Genomic DNA, 16,972 nt, shown 5'->3' with positions numbered 1-16,972 from the left:
CCTCTTCCTTCATCCCTCTCCCCGTTAATGTCTTTTCATCCCTCAGGTCTCTGCTGAAACGTCACTTCCTGTCAGAAGCTGGCAGTGACCTGCTCACTCCACTCCAAGCCTGCAGCGGGTGGAGTGTCCCTCCTCAGTGCTCCCCTGGCCCCATATTCCTCCCACCCAGCACCTGCTTCTCCATGGGAGCCTTATGTGGCCAAGGACTATTGTATTCACCTCGAAGCCTGGATATAGTGCTGGAGACATTAGTAACTAGTTGCCATCATGTCGATTCTGATCCATGGTACCCCATGCTTGTCAGAGTAGAACTGTGCTCCATAGGGTTTTCAATGGCTGATTTTTTGGAAGCAGATCACCATGCCTTTCTTCTGAGGCATCTCTGGGTGGACTCGAACCTCCAACCTTTTGGTTAGCAGGCAAGAACTTAGCTGGAATACCCAGGAACTTTGTCTGGTATACAGGAGGTACTTACTAAGTGCTTATAGAACCAATGGGTTGTTTAAGAAAGGGGAACGAGCCCTTCCCAAGGACAGGCAGCGTATCAGATACTTTGCAGCCTCGGGTAGCTCCTCTGAGCCTCAGCTACCTCAGCAGAGAGAGATCACGTCGCTCATCTCATAGGGGAGGAAAGGCAGTGCAGAGAATTCACATCACTTGCCCTAGGTCAGGCAGTTCTCAGGGCCGAGCTGGGCTGGAACCTGTGTCTGTCTGACCCCAGAACTCATAACTGTCCCTCCCCCAGCCATCTCCTGGCTTTGGGGGCTTTTAGATGAAATCTAGTCTCAAGCGTTAAAAGAGTTTAACAGAGAAGAAAGGTTAAAATGCAGAAGAGAGAAAAGGAAAGAATAAACACGGGAGAAGGGGCGATGTGCCTGTATAAAGTAATTAAGAGGCAGACACAGAGAACAGAGGAGGGGGAGGGAGACATGTCTAAATATGTAGCCTCAGTTATGTGGGTCACTGTAATTTGGAATGCGCTTAATATAGCTGCCTTCAGCACTGTGGTTTCTCATTCGGATGTTGGAGGCGAAACTGGGCAGGAAAAATGTCATAAATTCATCAGCAAATTCCCTCCAACTCTCAAGGTCTAGCCTTAAATTCCCGAAAGAGCTGATCCTGGGCAGGGTGTGGGCGGGCGGGCAGGAGCAGGCTGGAAGAGGGAGCCCTGCCAAGGTCTGCAGGAAGAGGAATGGTGGAATGCTGGCTCCCTGCAGCTAGAGGGATTTAAGTTAGACTCAGGAAGGAGCTTGTCCTCATGGTGACAAGGCAAGGGCAGTAGAAGATGCAGGAGACAGGGCTGTTCCCAGGCTCAGGAGAAAAGAGGGAGAACTGGGATCAACAGGTAAGGACCTGATCAGGACCCAGCTCAGGCCCAGGGTGCCATGGATGCTGCCAGTCAGAAGGCACCCAGGCCTGGTTTGGGGGCTGTAGGGATCAGGAAGTGGCATGATCAAAGAGAACTCACCAAAAAACCTGGGTTGTAAACTTGACCCAGCCCATAGCGACCCTATAGGATATAGTAGAGCTGCCCCACAGGGTTTCTAAGGCTATACATCTTTACAGAAGCAGACTGCCACATCTTTCTCTACGGAGAGGCTGGTGGGTTCAAACTGTTGACCTTTTGGTTAGCAGCTGAGTGCTTTAACTGCTGCACCACCAGGAATCCTTTGCAGCTTCTCAGGGCCTCAGTTTTCCTCAGCCTTTGATCTCTTTACCACTAGTGACTCCTATCACAGCTTTCCAATCTGCATTCAGGATTGTCTAACATGAGACTCCTAGGAACACAGTCTGGTCGCCAACCACATCCTAGGTAGGGCACAGCGTTACCACTCTGCTTTGCTTTCGTTCAAGGAAAAAGGAAGAAGTGGTGTCTTGGTGAGCCACGGGGCTTTGCTGTGAGCAGAGGCACATGAAGGTGGCTTGAGGAGCACCACTTCAGGATGCCCAGGGCCCAGCAGCCCAGCCTGGGGAGCCATAGTCTAGATGGTCCTTCTAACTCTGGCCTCTAGGCCATGAATTCTGGGACAGTGCAGAGGTCTGCACCTGCGGAGTGGCAGAGAAGAGTGAATGCACCAGAAACACGAGGTTCTTGAAACAGGCAAGGAATTCTCCTAGGCTCCCCCAGCTGCAGCAGGACCGGGGCCTGGCTTTCTGGGGAGAGGAGGCCCTAGGTGGCATGACTCTTTCAGGGCAGTAAGTGGCCACATATGGCCTTCAGTCTTGGTGTGAATGAGGTCTATGTCCCCAACCAGAAAAGATTTTTGTGGGCCTAGGGACAGTCCTATTGAGAGATGAAATTTCAAGTCCGCTCCACCTGGCCTCTGCCTTTTCTGTTTGTTTGACCTCGTCTTCTGTGCCCTCCACCCCTCCAGCTTCCTCCCTTACCTGCTCGCCCCGCAGAGCCTGGTGGATGGTGAGGGTCTGGTTGTTGTGCATGGTGAACAGGATGACTTTGCCCGTGTGGTTGAACCGGGGCGCTCCGGCCACGTATACCCGCCCCTGCCTGGAGGACACGACCGATGTGACTGTGTACCCTGCCACAGGAGGAAACAGGCTGGTCTCTGGTGCAGGTCCCCAGCAGACCCCGCAGGGCCAGTGTTTGGCTCAGCTGTGCCAGAGGATGGCTGTGGATCACGTAGGGAAGGCCAAGCAGATGCGCTCACGAGGGGCAGCACTTCCCAGGGACAGCAAGCGAAGCCTGGAAGAGGCAGGGCTCAGGAGAGGGGCCTCCAGTCCACCCCTACTGGAGGAAATAGAGGAAGCCAGGGGAGGCCATGAAAGTCCAGTGTGGCAGGCCTGGAATGCACACCTCCACTCCGTCACCATCCTCACAAGCACTGTCACGCACAGGGGGAAGGAGATGGGCCAGCTCCAGCCACACTTCGTTTTATATGGGGCAGACTTCGCTTTTGACCTCCTCCAGTCTCCATGAACCCCTGCGAAGTGGGTCACTGGTAACTGCAGTGCGGGCTGGAAAGGTGTAAGGAATTGCTCCCATCTGGATATTTACACAGGGGTTAGGAGATTCTTGCGGCCCCAAAGCTTTGCAGACTCAAAGGACGGAGCAGTCTGACACACAGACACCAAGCAGAGAGGAAAGAAATGGAAGCCCAGTGGGTCTGTGGGAAAGCTACAGATCCCTGTCCCTAGAATTGCTCCGCCAGGTCACTCTGAAACTCGCTCCTGCCCAGGACCAGGAGGAGAATGTGGCATTTTCAGGCAACTCTCTGAAAAGGGGTGGCCCCAGCAGGTGTGCAAACCCAACGGCACCTGAGAATCTCACTTTCTGCCAGATGACAACCAGACCTTGGATGCTAGATCCCAGGTTTTAGGTGGGCGTTGGGCTTTGTTGGCAGTCATGGGCTGTTTCTGGGGAGTGGATGTCTCCTTCTGCTGTGTGTGTGTGTGTGCACTCATAGTCTGTATGTGTGCACGGCGTGTATGTGCACATGGTGTGTATGTGTGCAGTGTGTGCATGTGTGTGTGTGCATAGTGTGTATGTGTGCACAGCATGTATGTGAACATGGTGTGTATGTGTGCATCTGTGCAGTGTATGCATGCATGGTGTGTGTGTGGGTGTGTGTGGTGTGTATATGTGTGCTGTGGGGTGTGTGTGTGTGTGTGTGTGTGTGCGTATGCTGTGTGTGATGGTAACACTGTCTTTCAGCTCCCACAGTTACTGCTGGAGTGACATCAGGATGTACAGACGAGTGAGTTCAGAGCCTGGGAGCTGGGAGTGGAGCAGGGTGGGCTACTCTGGCCCCAGATGTGTTTTAAGCTCTTGGAGTGGCATCTGGGCAATCTGGCCTGATGGCTTGGTAAGACCCAGAGATCTCATGGAGGGTAGCTGACAAGGGCATATCTATCCGGGAGTCAGGTGGTGGCGGGGTTAGCCTTGTGGGGTGGAGCAAAGATTTCCTCTGACTGAGCCCTCAGTGGCACTCCAGAAAAGGGTTCTCAATTGTCCTTGGGCTTTTGGGCTTCCTCAGAAGGAGGGACGGTGGTGGTGGAACAGGGCTTGGGGGCCGAGTGTCCAGGGGCAGGCAGTGCCTCCACAATGAGCCTCCAGGCGTGCCAGCCCCTTGAGCCACAGCCACCCACGTGCTTTCCTCCACTCACTTGAAATTTACCCTGTGGGGCCCTGGCATGTTGCTGATGTTATTTATCTGCCTTGTTACTTAATGCTTCATATCATGTGTTCCTTACACCTCTTACTTGGCTCCTCCACTTTTGGTAGAGTCCGGAGCACATGGCAGGAGACAGTGAAACGCAAATGAATCTAGTTAAAGTGCTAGCCTTCATTTAGGAGCCCTGGTGGCATGATGGCTAAGCACTTGGCTGCTAACCAAAAGGCCAATGGTTCGAACCCACCAGCTGCTTCTCAGGAGAAAGATGTGGCAGTCTGCTTCTGTTAAGATTATAGGCTTGGAAACCCTGTGGGGCAGTTCTACTCTGTCCTATAGAGTCACTATGAGTTGGAACCGACTTGACAGCAATGGATTTTATCCTTTGTTTGTAGTCCCGGGGTAGTGTAAACTCTTAGTGTGCTTGGCTGCTAACTGAAAGGTTGGCAGTTTGAGTCCACCCAGAGGTGTCTTGGAAGAAAGGCTTGGTGATCTACTTCTGAAAAATCAGCCGTTGAAAACCCTATGGAGCACAGAGTCTCCACGAGTCAGAATTGGCTCAATGGCAATTGTCTTTTTTTTTTTTTTTTAAATCCTTGGTTCTTCTGACATATTTTCTAGTGTGAGAGCAGTTATCAAGGTAAGGAACCCAATCCCTCTCTTCTTTATTTGTGCTTTTATGTGCACTCTTACCTTACTTGTTATAGTTATCTGTGCACAGTCCCTCTCCCCGCTGGGAAGCAGGCTGAGGGCAGGGGCTGTGTCTTCTTTACCACTGCCCATGGCACTCTGATCTCATGGGCCACAGATGCTATTTACACAGTCCAGGTTTAATGCATGCCGAACTCAACTGCACCCAGAGCCTAGGGCCATAGCACTGTTGGGAAACTTCTAGGGATCTGCACCTTTGGATTTTCCAGGACAGTTCTGATTCCAGTATTTTGCCCTGTTGTCAGCTGAGGGTGCCAAGTTGGGGACAGAAGACAGGGTAGCCACAGTGTGGGCAGGGTCACAGGCAGGGTGTGTGGCTGAAGAGCTGAGGGACCAAGGCAGGGATGGGATGGAGCATTAGAGAGGATGGACAAGTGGAAAGACCCGCTGGCAACTGTGGATGGCCAAGGTCATGGAGGAGGCATTAATGATGAGGAACTTCACGGACGGCAGACTTAGTTCAGAAACTCAGAAAGACCCAGAGACAAGGGGATCCCTGGGCATTCACCCCTGGTTGCTATCCTGCTAGCTCAGCCCTTTAAGAAGGAAAAATTCATGGCCGATGGGACTTGGCTATGGATGTGGACCGCCAGGGGACTGCTCCCGAGGTGACTGGGTCCCAGTGAGTTAAGGTCTCACAGCTGGAACCTACCCCCATCAGGCCAATGAATTGTGATGCTCTTTATGGGTCCACTTCCAAAATGTCTAATGAGAAGCAACTTCTGTTTCGATTGTGAGAATGACCTTCTACTGACTTGCATTTTGCCCCAGGAAGGCAGAGTATTTCGTATGCTAAAACCCTAGTCAGGACAGAAAGCTTTAAAGATATACCGACAACTGACCTAGAGTCTAGATGTGTCAACGGAAACACATTTAAGGTATGGGTGAATTGCTGGTCATTTTTTCTGCCTCCTCATGTGGAGCCTATTATGTGTTGGGTGTGCAGGACATGCTGCAGAGGAGGAAAAGGCCCTGGCCCCAAGCACCCAGGGCCTGGAATTGCTCTTCAGGGTTGGGTACTTGAATCAGCACAGAATAGGCACAAAGATGCCCCTCACCTGGAGTGTGGGCCAGGGCTTCTGGGTCCTTTGGGCCCCCCTCCTCCCTGCCAGACAGGCACGCCCCAGTGCTGGCTCTTACCCAGGTAGGCACCGTGGTTCTTGAGCTCCTCAGGGAACTCCTTCAGGTAGGACTCACGGTGAGGAATGACCTTCCCGCCACTGGTCTCCTTTAGCACCGCTCCGTTCCAGTCATAGGCGCCCACAGCTCCCAGCAGAATCCCGTCCTGGCAATGGGGAGGGGACACGCATCAGCTGAGGTCCCCCAGGTACTCCTCGCTGGGGGCCCATCAGGCTCTGGGGCCAGTGAAGCATCTGTCAGCCACATCAGGCTCCTTCTCCAGGGTTTGTTACTTAGTGGTCTACCCTTCCAGGTGGTTTCTTGGCTTTGAATGAGCTGAGAAGACCTTCTTATGCTATCATATTGTGAGCACAAAATGGGTCAAGCTGATCCCAAAGATGGGATCTTAGGACAGAAGGAATGTTCGAGAAACAAACTTTAAATCTAGGATCAAATCTCCATTCATCCTTGGGTTTCAAAGCCCCCAAAAGGGAATCTCTTATCACTTTCTCTTCCTTCTGACACCTCTTTGAGCTGTGCCCCTCCGTACCCGGCCTCCTCCAATATTTCTTCGTGTGTCTGAGTTGCTTCCCTGTGTTTAAATCCTGTGCCCTCTTCCTGTCTTCAGTAAAAATTCCCTACTTCATGCCACGCACTTGCTTGGTATTGGGGATCCTGTCTCTGCCCTCCCAGAGCTCAAAGATACTGAACAAATATGCAAATAAACACATTGTTGTAAACGGTGACAAGTGGGATGAGGGACAACCACAATGAGATCTAATTGAGATTGAGATGGGGGTGAGGGAAAGCCTTTTTGAAGAAATGATGTATACTCAGTCCCTGGAAGATGGATGGGTCAGATAGCAGAAGAGCTGGAGGAGGAGACAGCTTGTGCAAAGGCCCTGAGGCTGGAGAGAATTCAGAGATTTTGCTTTCAAAGAACTGAAAGTTGTTTGGGGGGCTGGAGCTCTGAGTGGGGGAGGGGCAGAGTGGCTTGAGATGATGCTGGGCAGTCAGCTGGGGCCACATCTGTAATGGCCAGCACCCCGAGAACAGGAGCCTGCCTTTCAGTGCTTAGAGGGTTTGCTCCACCTGCCATTTGCAGGACAAGTGGATGCTGAAGTGCTTGGGCAGGAAGGTGGGAAGCTTCCATGTAACTGACACCAAGGTCATTTCCTAGGACTGAGGCCACTTACTTTCTGGGTCACCGCTGCACACCCCACCACTCCCGACTTAATCCACTTAACTAGTGGGTACAGAAGACAAACAGCAAGTGCCTAGAAGAGGAAGAAAAGATACCCTAGGATAGTGAGGGGCCCAAGGAGGGGGGTGAAAGTAGGGAGGGGTCAACCCCAGGGTTACCTTTGTGACTAGGGGCTGGGGGCAGATTGTATCCCAGTCTTGGCTTTTTTTAAGCACAAGCCAGTCAACTCAACTCTCTCCCACTGAGCCCGGGTGGCTGGCTGGACTTGACGTTCCTCCACCACTTGGGGCCCAAGGCACTCAACCTCCCCCTGACCCCCAAAGCAATTATACCAATGGAAGAATATGCTTCTGGCCTGGGTACAAGCAGAGCGGTAACCAAACGCAGAGGCAGGGTCACCAAGCGCTAGTTTTGTTGGTGGTGGAGGAGGGGGCAAGATTGTAATCCTTGTCTCAGTTCCAAGGTGCCACTTTAAAGAGTTAAACTGAACACAGGCTTAAGACATCCTAACACTCTTGCGGTAGAACTCACTGTTCAAAGTACTTTCATGACTATATCCAGCTGGTCTTGGATGTCTGAAGTGCTTGGTTATGTTCAACAACCCACTTTCTAATTAGCCTTCTTCCTCCTTCCCTGTGCTTGTCCCTCAGCCTGGGCAGCTCTGACAGTTGGCCGGGGCTAGAATTGACTCCAGAGCCTCAAATACTCTCTGTCGCTGAAGTCACTGCCAACATCCCTTGTGTGGATGGGGCGTGCTCCATTCTTTGCAGAGTACTTTCTCACACAGTAACCCACGTGGCTCACAAAGGCCCCGTGAGACTACAGGACAGATGTTTATAATCTGCACTTGACAAATGAAGCACCTGAGATTCAGAGAGGGGAGGTGACTTGCCTGAGGTCACACAGCAAGTCAGAGGCAGGCTGGGACTAGGATCAGGTACTTGGGCTGGGCAGAGAAGAAAACACCCATCTGCTTTCCAAAGCCCGGTGTGAATCCTGCTTCTGAAGTTTCTACCTGAATTCCCTGCTGGGAGGAGCTCGCTGTTTGGGCCTCGTCTCTCCCTTTCCTCCCACTCTGCCTGCTGGGTCTGAGTTTGCAACTGCAGGCCAGTCCGCTTCATTTCACAGAGGCCTTTGAAGACCTGGGCCCTTTGAAGATGTATTTTTGGCTTTTCAGATGGCAGGGACCTTGGTGATGTGCCGAGACGGGCTGGGTCAACCTAGGTGCCTGGGTATCAGCTGGGGGAGACACCAGATGCTGACTCAACCTATGTGATGGGGGTTTGGGAATTCCACCAGGACATCCGCATTTGGCAGCCCTGGGCTGGGTGATTGCTCTGGAATTTCACCTCATTTTAACCGTTGCAGGCGGCTGCAGTCTTGTACCGCCATTGGGGATGAGTTTTGGGGGGCCCTTCCTGAAAGTGGGTTTGGTGGGGGAGGTAGGGAGTGTTGCTGAGTACATGGTGCTGTGAGGAGTGGGCCAGGGCTTAGAAGGCAAGCAAAGGCCACCAAAGCAAACCTCAGCATGTCATAATCTTTTTCCAGCTGGAGGACCCCAGACATTTTGCATTTGGGAAAAATCTGGAAGGGTGGGGCCAGCCTTGCTGCAGAGAGCCAAAGTCTTGACAGGGCACCAGGGATACAGGCCAGCTGGAAAACGAACAGCGGGGTGCTCCAGGGAAGAGTAGTACCCTGCTCCGAGGGCCTGGTGCTGGCTCCCTGATTTATGGCCTCTTCTCCTACGGGGCCACCTGCTCCCACCAGTTACTACCAGTGTGTGCCTGGATGGCCTTGTGCGGATGGACCCCGCACGCATGCTGACTCTCCTGTGTAGAGATGAGGAAGCAGGCTTGGCGGTCAGAAAGTCCAAGGCTCACTTTGTGCCCTCCCTGACAAGCCAAACCTGCACCCACTGTCAGATCCTGCCAGCTCAGCTCTTAGCTGCCCTCTGCCCTGGCCTCTGTAGCAATCTGCCTTCCCAGCCACACTGAATGTGCCCTGGGTGTATGACCCTATCCCCTAAAACTCTGTGTTCCAGCTGGCCCATGTCCCAAGCCAGGGTTGGCCACAGCCCTGGCCCTGGAGGCAGCACGGTCGAAAGCAGTGGTTGTCAACTGGGGGCAATTTTGCCGCCACCCCCTCCCCCCAGAGGATGTTTGTCAATGCCTGGAAACACTTTTGATTGTCACAACTGGGGGTGGCATTAGTGGTGCTACTGGCATCTAGTGGGTAGAGGCCAAGGATGCTGCTAAACATCCTACAGTTCACAGGATAGGCCCCCACAACGAAGAATTATCCAGCTCCAAATGTCAACAGTGCTGAGAGGCTGAGGATCCCTGGCTTGGTGGGCAGAGCACGGGCTCTGGAGTCAGACGTTCCTGGCTTCCACTGCCAGCTCTAGAGCACCTAGCTGTGACCTTGGGCAAATCAATCTCGTTCTCTCTCTGAGCCTGGTTCTTCAGAAACTCTTGAGAATTTGTAGTTTTAATGTTTAGCATGGTGCTTGGCAGTCAATCAGTACTTGATACATGGTCACTCTTTTCATTCATTAATTCACCCGAAAGCATCTTCTGAGAAGGCCAGAATCAAAGAAAAACCAGACCCCACAATCAAGTTGTTGCAACAGATGAGTAATTGCAGTAGAGCATGAGAAGTGCTCTGATGGAGGTAATTACAGCAGAGCATGAGAAGTGCTCTGATGGAGGTAAGAAGAGCCTTTTTGGGGTCTAGAGGAAGGAGGGAGCCCTATGGCAAAGTGGTTAAGAGCTCGGCTGCTAACCAAAATGTCGGCAGTTCAAATCCACCAGCCGTAACTTGGAAACCCAATGAGGCAGTTCTACTCTGTCCTATAGGATTGCTATGAGTTGGAATTGACTTGGGGGCAATGGGTATTGGTAATGGGTAGAGGAAAGAGGGAGGGAGAGGTGGCATAGTGGGGTTAGGAAAGGATTTTAAGAAAATGTTACTTGATTTGTTGCTGCTGTTGGTGTTACATGCTGTTGAGTCGATTCTGACTCACAACAACCCGATAGGACAGAGTAGAACTGCCCCATATGGTTTCCTAGGCTGTAAATCTTTACGGGAGCAGATCACCAGATCTTTTCCCCTGAGTTAGTGGACTCTCATAAAATGGAGGCACTTGAATCAGGCCTGAGACAATGGAACAGTGCATTCCATCTTGTGTTAAGCAGAAGCAAGGGGGAAGGGGCTCATGGAAATGAATATTGAAAGATAAGCAAGAGAACCACTTTTAGATGTTTGCAAAAAATTACTTGCTTCACTGCTTTCTCTTATGCAAACTGTTCTAATGACTAATGTTGAAACAAGACAGTTAAAATGTTTATCAAGAACGTGTGGGCAGCTTATTCCAGGAAGAATATATATTTAAAGTAGGATTACTGATGTTGAGAAAGACCACGATCATCCACTCACCTTTGGCTTGAGTCATGTACCCTCTCCCCATTTTACCATATAAAAGACCCACCCCTTTTCCACTAAGTTGGAATTCTTTGTAATCCTGCACTGCACTGTGTTCCCCAGCCTGGCTGTTGCTATTCCCTGAATGAATCTCTTTTCTTTCACTTTTGACAACGTGTGAGTTTTGTTTAACATTATGACATTTCTGGTGTCAGAAGTGGGATCCAAAGGTACATTGCCAGCATCTACCCCCAAGGTGTCAAGGACCTGAGCTCAGGTACCAGCAAGGGTCATTTGGGCTCATCGTCTCCAGCAACTCCTGCCTTCTTGCACTGATGATCACTGAGGGTTTATTTAGGGACCTGGCATCTAGATGTTTGTCCCTTTTTGTTCAATGTAAAGTTGGATACTCTGGCAGAGATGTTGGTTCAGGTTTGTGACTTGACTGCTGCTTAGGAATTTCAGAATCTATAAGTTACAAAAATGTGAGCACATGTCCAAGCAAATAAAAGCCCTTATGGTAGTTGATCACTAACTGAAAGTTTCCCGTGACAGGATAAACTGGTTGAGGGGAAGGGCTTGAGGGGAAGGGCCAAAAGCACTAGGCTGCCCTCCAATCTCAAGACAATTCACCTGTAACAAGGCATATATTAATGAAAGCAAAACACTGTCCAAACCCTGTCACAATCCCTTCTAGGCATTTGTTTGACTCTGAGAAACCGAAAGTAACGATTGAGTTCGGATTTTTTTGTGGCATGTTTTCCTGTCCATCAGAAAATAGTATGGTTATTACAACTGGGGATGATGTTAGACATTAAACTTAGAATGACCATGAACAGTGTGATTACTAGAGACAAAACAACAGTCATGGAAATGGGAGAGAATATATTTAAAATACTTTTTTTAATGTATTGTCCCATTTTGTTATGCCAAAATATGAACATATTTTAAGCTGTCTTGTTGATACTTGCACTTTTTTAGAGAAACATGTTCATATATTGCAGACTCTAGGTGCAAAATTATTGTTAGCTGCCCCTTTTATGTAAATTTCTACACCTTGGCACCTTGGTCAGACAGCAGAAACAAACAAACAAAAATCTTTAAATGCCCCTGTGGCCAGAAGCAGATGACTTCTGAAGTAGATAGCTTGATCTCAAAACTGCGGATTAAGACTTCATGCACCCTGCTGAAACTTTTGGACTTTATAATTGTAGCTATTCTTATGTTATTAGCTTTGCTCCATTATTGTGGTCTCCTTCTTTAGTAATTATTAATAATGGAGGTCTATTTAGGTTTTATGATGTTTCTTTCTGTGATTACTCCTAATGCCTGGAGAGAAAATCAGTAACCAGTGCTGGAAATTTAACTGAATGTTGAATCCGTCATCCCTCCCCTCCCCACCCCCCCATAATCTGGGCATGAGAATTCAGATCCTTTAGCCTCTCCTGAACTGAATTATGGTCATGTACTCAGTGCTACTACTAACCCCAACATCTGCTCTAAATGGGCTATACATAGATTATGGCATCCCCCTGAATTATCAACTCAACCTCAAGTACGGTGTTTTAACCTAATCCTAATCACAACCAAAAAATGCTCTGAGACTTCTTGGGACCCTTCTGATCCCAAGTGAAAAATGATTTTCTGGCCTCATACTCCAAACCTGCCTAGATTTTGGATTAAAACTCACATAGCCAATATAACAAATTGTAAGAGTAAATTTAGAAGAATCTCTTGTGCCATACTTTGGAGTCTGGATAAGTTAGCATTAGGACAAAAGCCCATTTGTGAAAATTTTTATGATAATTCTTTGACAGAGGAATGGCTTGTGCAAAAGAATCAAATCGTTCCCTTGCCATACGGTGAAAATGGTGTAGTTTGTACCCTTGAGGGCATGTGTTTTTATACAGAGGATCAAAATACCCCTAGATAAAACCAGACACCAAAGATGAACTTTATGCTTGGGCATTACCTTGTCTGTATGGTTGGAACATGATGAGTCAATGCACTTTAGAACATTTAGGAATTTCCTTGGAGATCCATTCCTATAATGGGAGTATGCACTAGACTAATGAATTGAGCATTCTTACTCATCACAGAAGAAATGTAAATCCTTTGAAATGAGCAGATCAAATGAAATGCCAAAACCTTATAGCTGAAAAATTCAGTCTGGGATGGGTATTTCTCTGAGCCTTTCTACCCTGGTATGGTGTCCCTCAACTTGAAAAGTCTATTTGCAATTTGTCTGCCACTATGGCTCAAATTGCTGATGATATTGCAGATGGGATAGTAGCTCAACAAAAAATCTTTAGACTCTCTCACTAGGTTGAGTTAGATAAAAGAATAGCTCTTGATTTCATTTTAGCTCAACAAGGGAGAGTTTGTACCATTGCTAATACCTCTTGCTGGGCCTGAGTAAATACTTCAAGAGAAACAGAATAAGATATTAGAAAAATTCATTGAAGAACCACTTGATTACATTCAATACCCCCAAACCTGATTCCCTTTTTCTTAATATTTTTAGCTGGTTACCCAATGGCCTTGGTTCCTGGATTAGATCAATACTACTGACTATCCTGATGTTACTCATAACTGTTGTAATAACCATTGGGTTAATTAATTGCTACTTGGAATGTTTTTCTAAGGCTTTTGATCAGACTACTAGTTCTATGTCTATGAAAAGAATCATGTAATAGATGAAACTACTTTTTCAAGTGAGAATAATTTCACTCCTGATGTTGAATTCCTAATGTTCTGACTGCACTCTGTTACAGTTTCAATTATCTTGATTAATTCAATGTATTATGAAATGTTTGTCGAATGCCGATGACCAAACTACTAAATCCCTTGCTATGTAAAGAGTTATGTATATTGAAGAAAATGTGATAGATAGTCCCTAAGCCTCTTTCTGCCCTCCAAAGACAGAATGTTTAAGTTTTCATTGTCCTGGCTTAATTTAAGTTGTTCCTCACATGTGGCCTATGTCTGCTACTCTGCTACCTTTACCTGAATTAACCAGCTCACCCTGAAGATGAGGCCTATTAACATGGCACGGTGAAGGCGCGTCTTTATAGAAAATCAGTAATAACATGCCCTAATAAGTAGATGGTGCCTGGCTACCCTTTTATTGAATAGTGCCTGGGGTCTTAAAGATTTGCAATGACAAACTGCCATCTACCTGTTACTCCTACAGGAAGAAAGCCCTTGCAGAAGAAGGATACTCTTTGGTTGGTGATTATAAGGGATCAGTGCCCCCTAGCAGAGGCTTCATCAAAAGGGGGGGAATGAGTTATTGGACCCTCATAAAATGGAGGCACTTGAGTCAGACCTGAGACAATAAAACAGTGCATTACTTCTTGTGACAAGCAGAATCAAGGAAAAAGGGACCGAAGGAAATGAGTGTTGAAAACTAAGCAAGAGAGCCACTTTTAGGTGTTTGGAAAAAACTTCTTGCTTCACTGCTCTATCTCTTATGTAAAATGTTCTAATGATTAATGTGGATACAAGATAGTTAAAATATTTATCAAGAAGGCTTGTGCAGCTTATTCCAGGAAGAATGTCCATTTAAAATAAGATTGCTGATGCTGAGAAAGACTGTGATCATTTACCCACCTTGTGGCTTGAGTCATGTGTTCCTTCCCCGTTTTACCACATAAAAGACCTACTCCTTTTCCACTAAGTTGGAACACTTTGTAATCCTGCATTGCACTGTGTTCCCCAGCCTGGCTGTTTCTACTTCCCAAATAAATCTCTTTTCTTTCACTTTTGACAGAGTGTGAGTTTTGTTCAATGCTATAACACTCCCATAGAGTGGCTGGTGAGTTCAAACCACTGGCCTTTTGGTTAGCAGCTGAGCACTTCACCATTGTGCCACTAGGGCTTCTATTTGATTTATTAGTAAGTCTCAAAATGAATGCTTTTAGTTCCAAGCCTTGAGATTCAATTCCACAAATATTTTTCAGACATTTACTCAAGACAGAAGTTCAGAGACATTAAGTGATTTATCTGAGGCCACACAGCCGGGAAGTGCCCTCCTGTTGCTTGGCAGCAATGGAATTAGAATACCAGATGCCAGCAAGCCTTCCTTCCAGCTCTTCTTGAATTTTGAGAGACAAGACTTGCAGAGAAGTGGGAGGTAACTGCTGGTCTGGTCTTGTGCGCTAGTGAGGTAGGAGGCCACCTAGAGGGTGTGGTTGAGGGGGACCCTATTGGCTCCCATAATGCCCACCCAGTCCCCTTCAGAGTGACTGTATAGGGAGTGAGGCTCTGTTTCTAAGATAAACATATGAGTAAAAGGATAAATTATGTTTTAACTAAGGAGCCCTGGTGGTGCAGTTGTTGAGCACTCAGCTGGTAACGAAAAGGTTGGTGGTTCAAACCTACCCAGAGGCTCTGCAGGAGAAAGACCTGGTGACATGCTCAGATGGTGATTACAGCCCAGAAATCCCTATAGAGCAGTTCTACTCTGTCACATTGGGTTGCTATGGGTTGAAATCAACTGGATGACATCTACAAGAGTGATATGTTTTAACTAGTTGTTCAGATTCTGTTATTAGAAAACTTGTTTTCAACAAGCTTAAAGTGGAACCTGAGGAAGGGATGAATGGCCAGGAGGTTTAGATGGAGTTTGGGCAGAAAAGACCTAGAAATGGGCCCTCAACATTTCTGTGGAGAGGAGACCCTCATCAGATGGATGCCTGGGGGCCAGTGTTGGGAGAAGGCCATACGAGAGGGCAGGGGTACACTGCCTGGGTATGGGTACTTGACTGCTCATTCCAGATCAGATGGCTGAAAGTCTTCGGTCAGAAGTCCTGTGAACACAGGCTCGGTGCTGGGCACCGTGACACAGTCTGAGAACACAGGGCTGACTTTGTTAGTGTTAGTTGCTACTGAGTCGGCTTGAATCATGGCGACCCCATGTACAACATAATGAAAAATGTTGCCTGGTCCTGTGCCATCTTCATGACTATTGGCATGTTTGAGTCCATTGTTGTGGTCATTGTGTAGTGCCTTCCAGGCTAGGGGGCTCATCTTCCAGCCCTATATTGAACAATATTCTGGGTCTGACTTAGGACCAAAATGAACCAGAAATGATTCACCAGGAGTCAACTTGCAAACAATCAGGAACAGCACGCTGGCAGACCTTGGCTACCATGTCCTGGCCTCATGGGGAGGGGACAGCTGTGCCTGGAAGCTGGCAGGTGGAGAAGTCCACCATTCGGGGCTGTGGAGTCAATTTCAGGAGACTCACGTGAGGTTTTCAGCTCTAGATATTGACCCTTTAGTTCACCATTATGGGTAAATTTCTTTCATTTTTGTTGGAACCAGAAATATAAAATTAGTTCAAACACAAAACTTATAGGAAAAATCACACCTTAAGTCTTCAACAGCCAAGAGCCTCAGAGCCAATAACTTTAGCTATCCAGGCACAAGTTTAGGAGAGCCTTTGGGAAGAGCACAGGCTGAAGAGGCAGGAGGGTGGATGGGGCCGCTGATCTGGAAGGTGGAAGGCCTCTCAACCTTGGCTTGTTTTAAAACTTAGCTGAGAGCTGGTCCTGTTGGATCATCACAAGCCAGATAAAAGAGATCTCATCCTTAGGTTAGAGGAAAACTATCTCCTTCCCTCTCTGGTGAGTCACCAACATTTATGTGTGGACAGAATCCACCCCAATAAAACAACTTCCTTCAGTAAACTTTTGGTGTTAGAGGCAGATTTATGGACTCCAGTGTGGGAGGGTAAATATGAGCTTCCTTCTGCTGAGCCCTTGTGTAGGAGGAGTTCCTCAGCAGCTCCATCACCAACGGGCATCTCTTCTTTGTAGCCCTCTTCCTCCTCCACATTTTCCCCTCGTGGCCCATGGGGATTACAGACTCTGATTTTACTCCCCCCTTTGAGGTATCTCTTTTACAAGCTTTCTGGCAGATTTACGCAGCTTCTGCTTGATTACCCAGCTCGACTGGGAGTTCACCAGCTCAGGAGGCAGCCAGCTCTAATAGGAGGCTCTTAGCCACCTTCGCACTCATTTTCTAAGCTAATGGAACCATTGGCTTAAAAATTCATTCTAGATTTTGGCCAGGGGGTCATAGCTAGCCTTCCAAATGGTAATTTCTGGAATCTTCTCTTTTCTCTTTTGCAAATCAAGACTAGAGTTTTCTGGGATGGCTCCAGCTCCCCAGGCTCCCCCAGTAGTTCTGATCCTCTGTCACCAGCCTGGGATGCATTGCCTCTGGTCTAGGGGCCTTGGACTGTACGAGTGGGGAGATGATATCTTCTGCCCTGGGCTCTGGTCCCTCCTTGCTATGGTTGCTTTTATACTTGGTAATTTGATGGCTTGTTTTCTGGCTAGATGACAGCAAACTAGGCAAAGAGGAACTGGTCTTCCCTCTGCTG

At 48.2% G+C, this 16,972-nt stretch overlaps 1 protein-coding gene across 2 annotated transcripts in view; it reads right to left on the bottom strand.

Moving 5' to 3' along the window:
• The window catches only part of ITGA11 (integrin subunit alpha 11), a 163,232-nt gene that overhangs the window by 39,187 nt on the left and 107,073 nt on the right, over window positions 1-16,972 (bottom strand). For both annotated transcript variants that reach the window (XM_010598063.3, XM_010598064.2), the window contains exons 11-12: window positions 5,979-6,123; window positions 2,389-2,537 (exon numbers count right to left, since the gene is read on the bottom strand). In XM_010598063.3, coding sequence (XP_010596365.2) covers window positions 2,389-2,537; window positions 5,979-6,123 — 294 coding nt within the window. The remainder of the gene's footprint in view (window positions 1-2,388; window positions 2,538-5,978; window positions 6,124-16,972) is intronic.

Source organism: Loxodonta africana, chromosome 13, assembly GCF_030014295.1.
Source record: "Loxodonta africana isolate mLoxAfr1 chromosome 13, mLoxAfr1.hap2, whole genome shotgun sequence".
Lineage (NCBI taxonomy): Eukaryota > Metazoa > Chordata > Mammalia > Proboscidea > Elephantidae > Loxodonta > Loxodonta africana.
The sequence above is the reverse complement of the archived record's forward strand: the minus strand, read 5'-3'. Positions and strand labels throughout refer to the sequence as shown.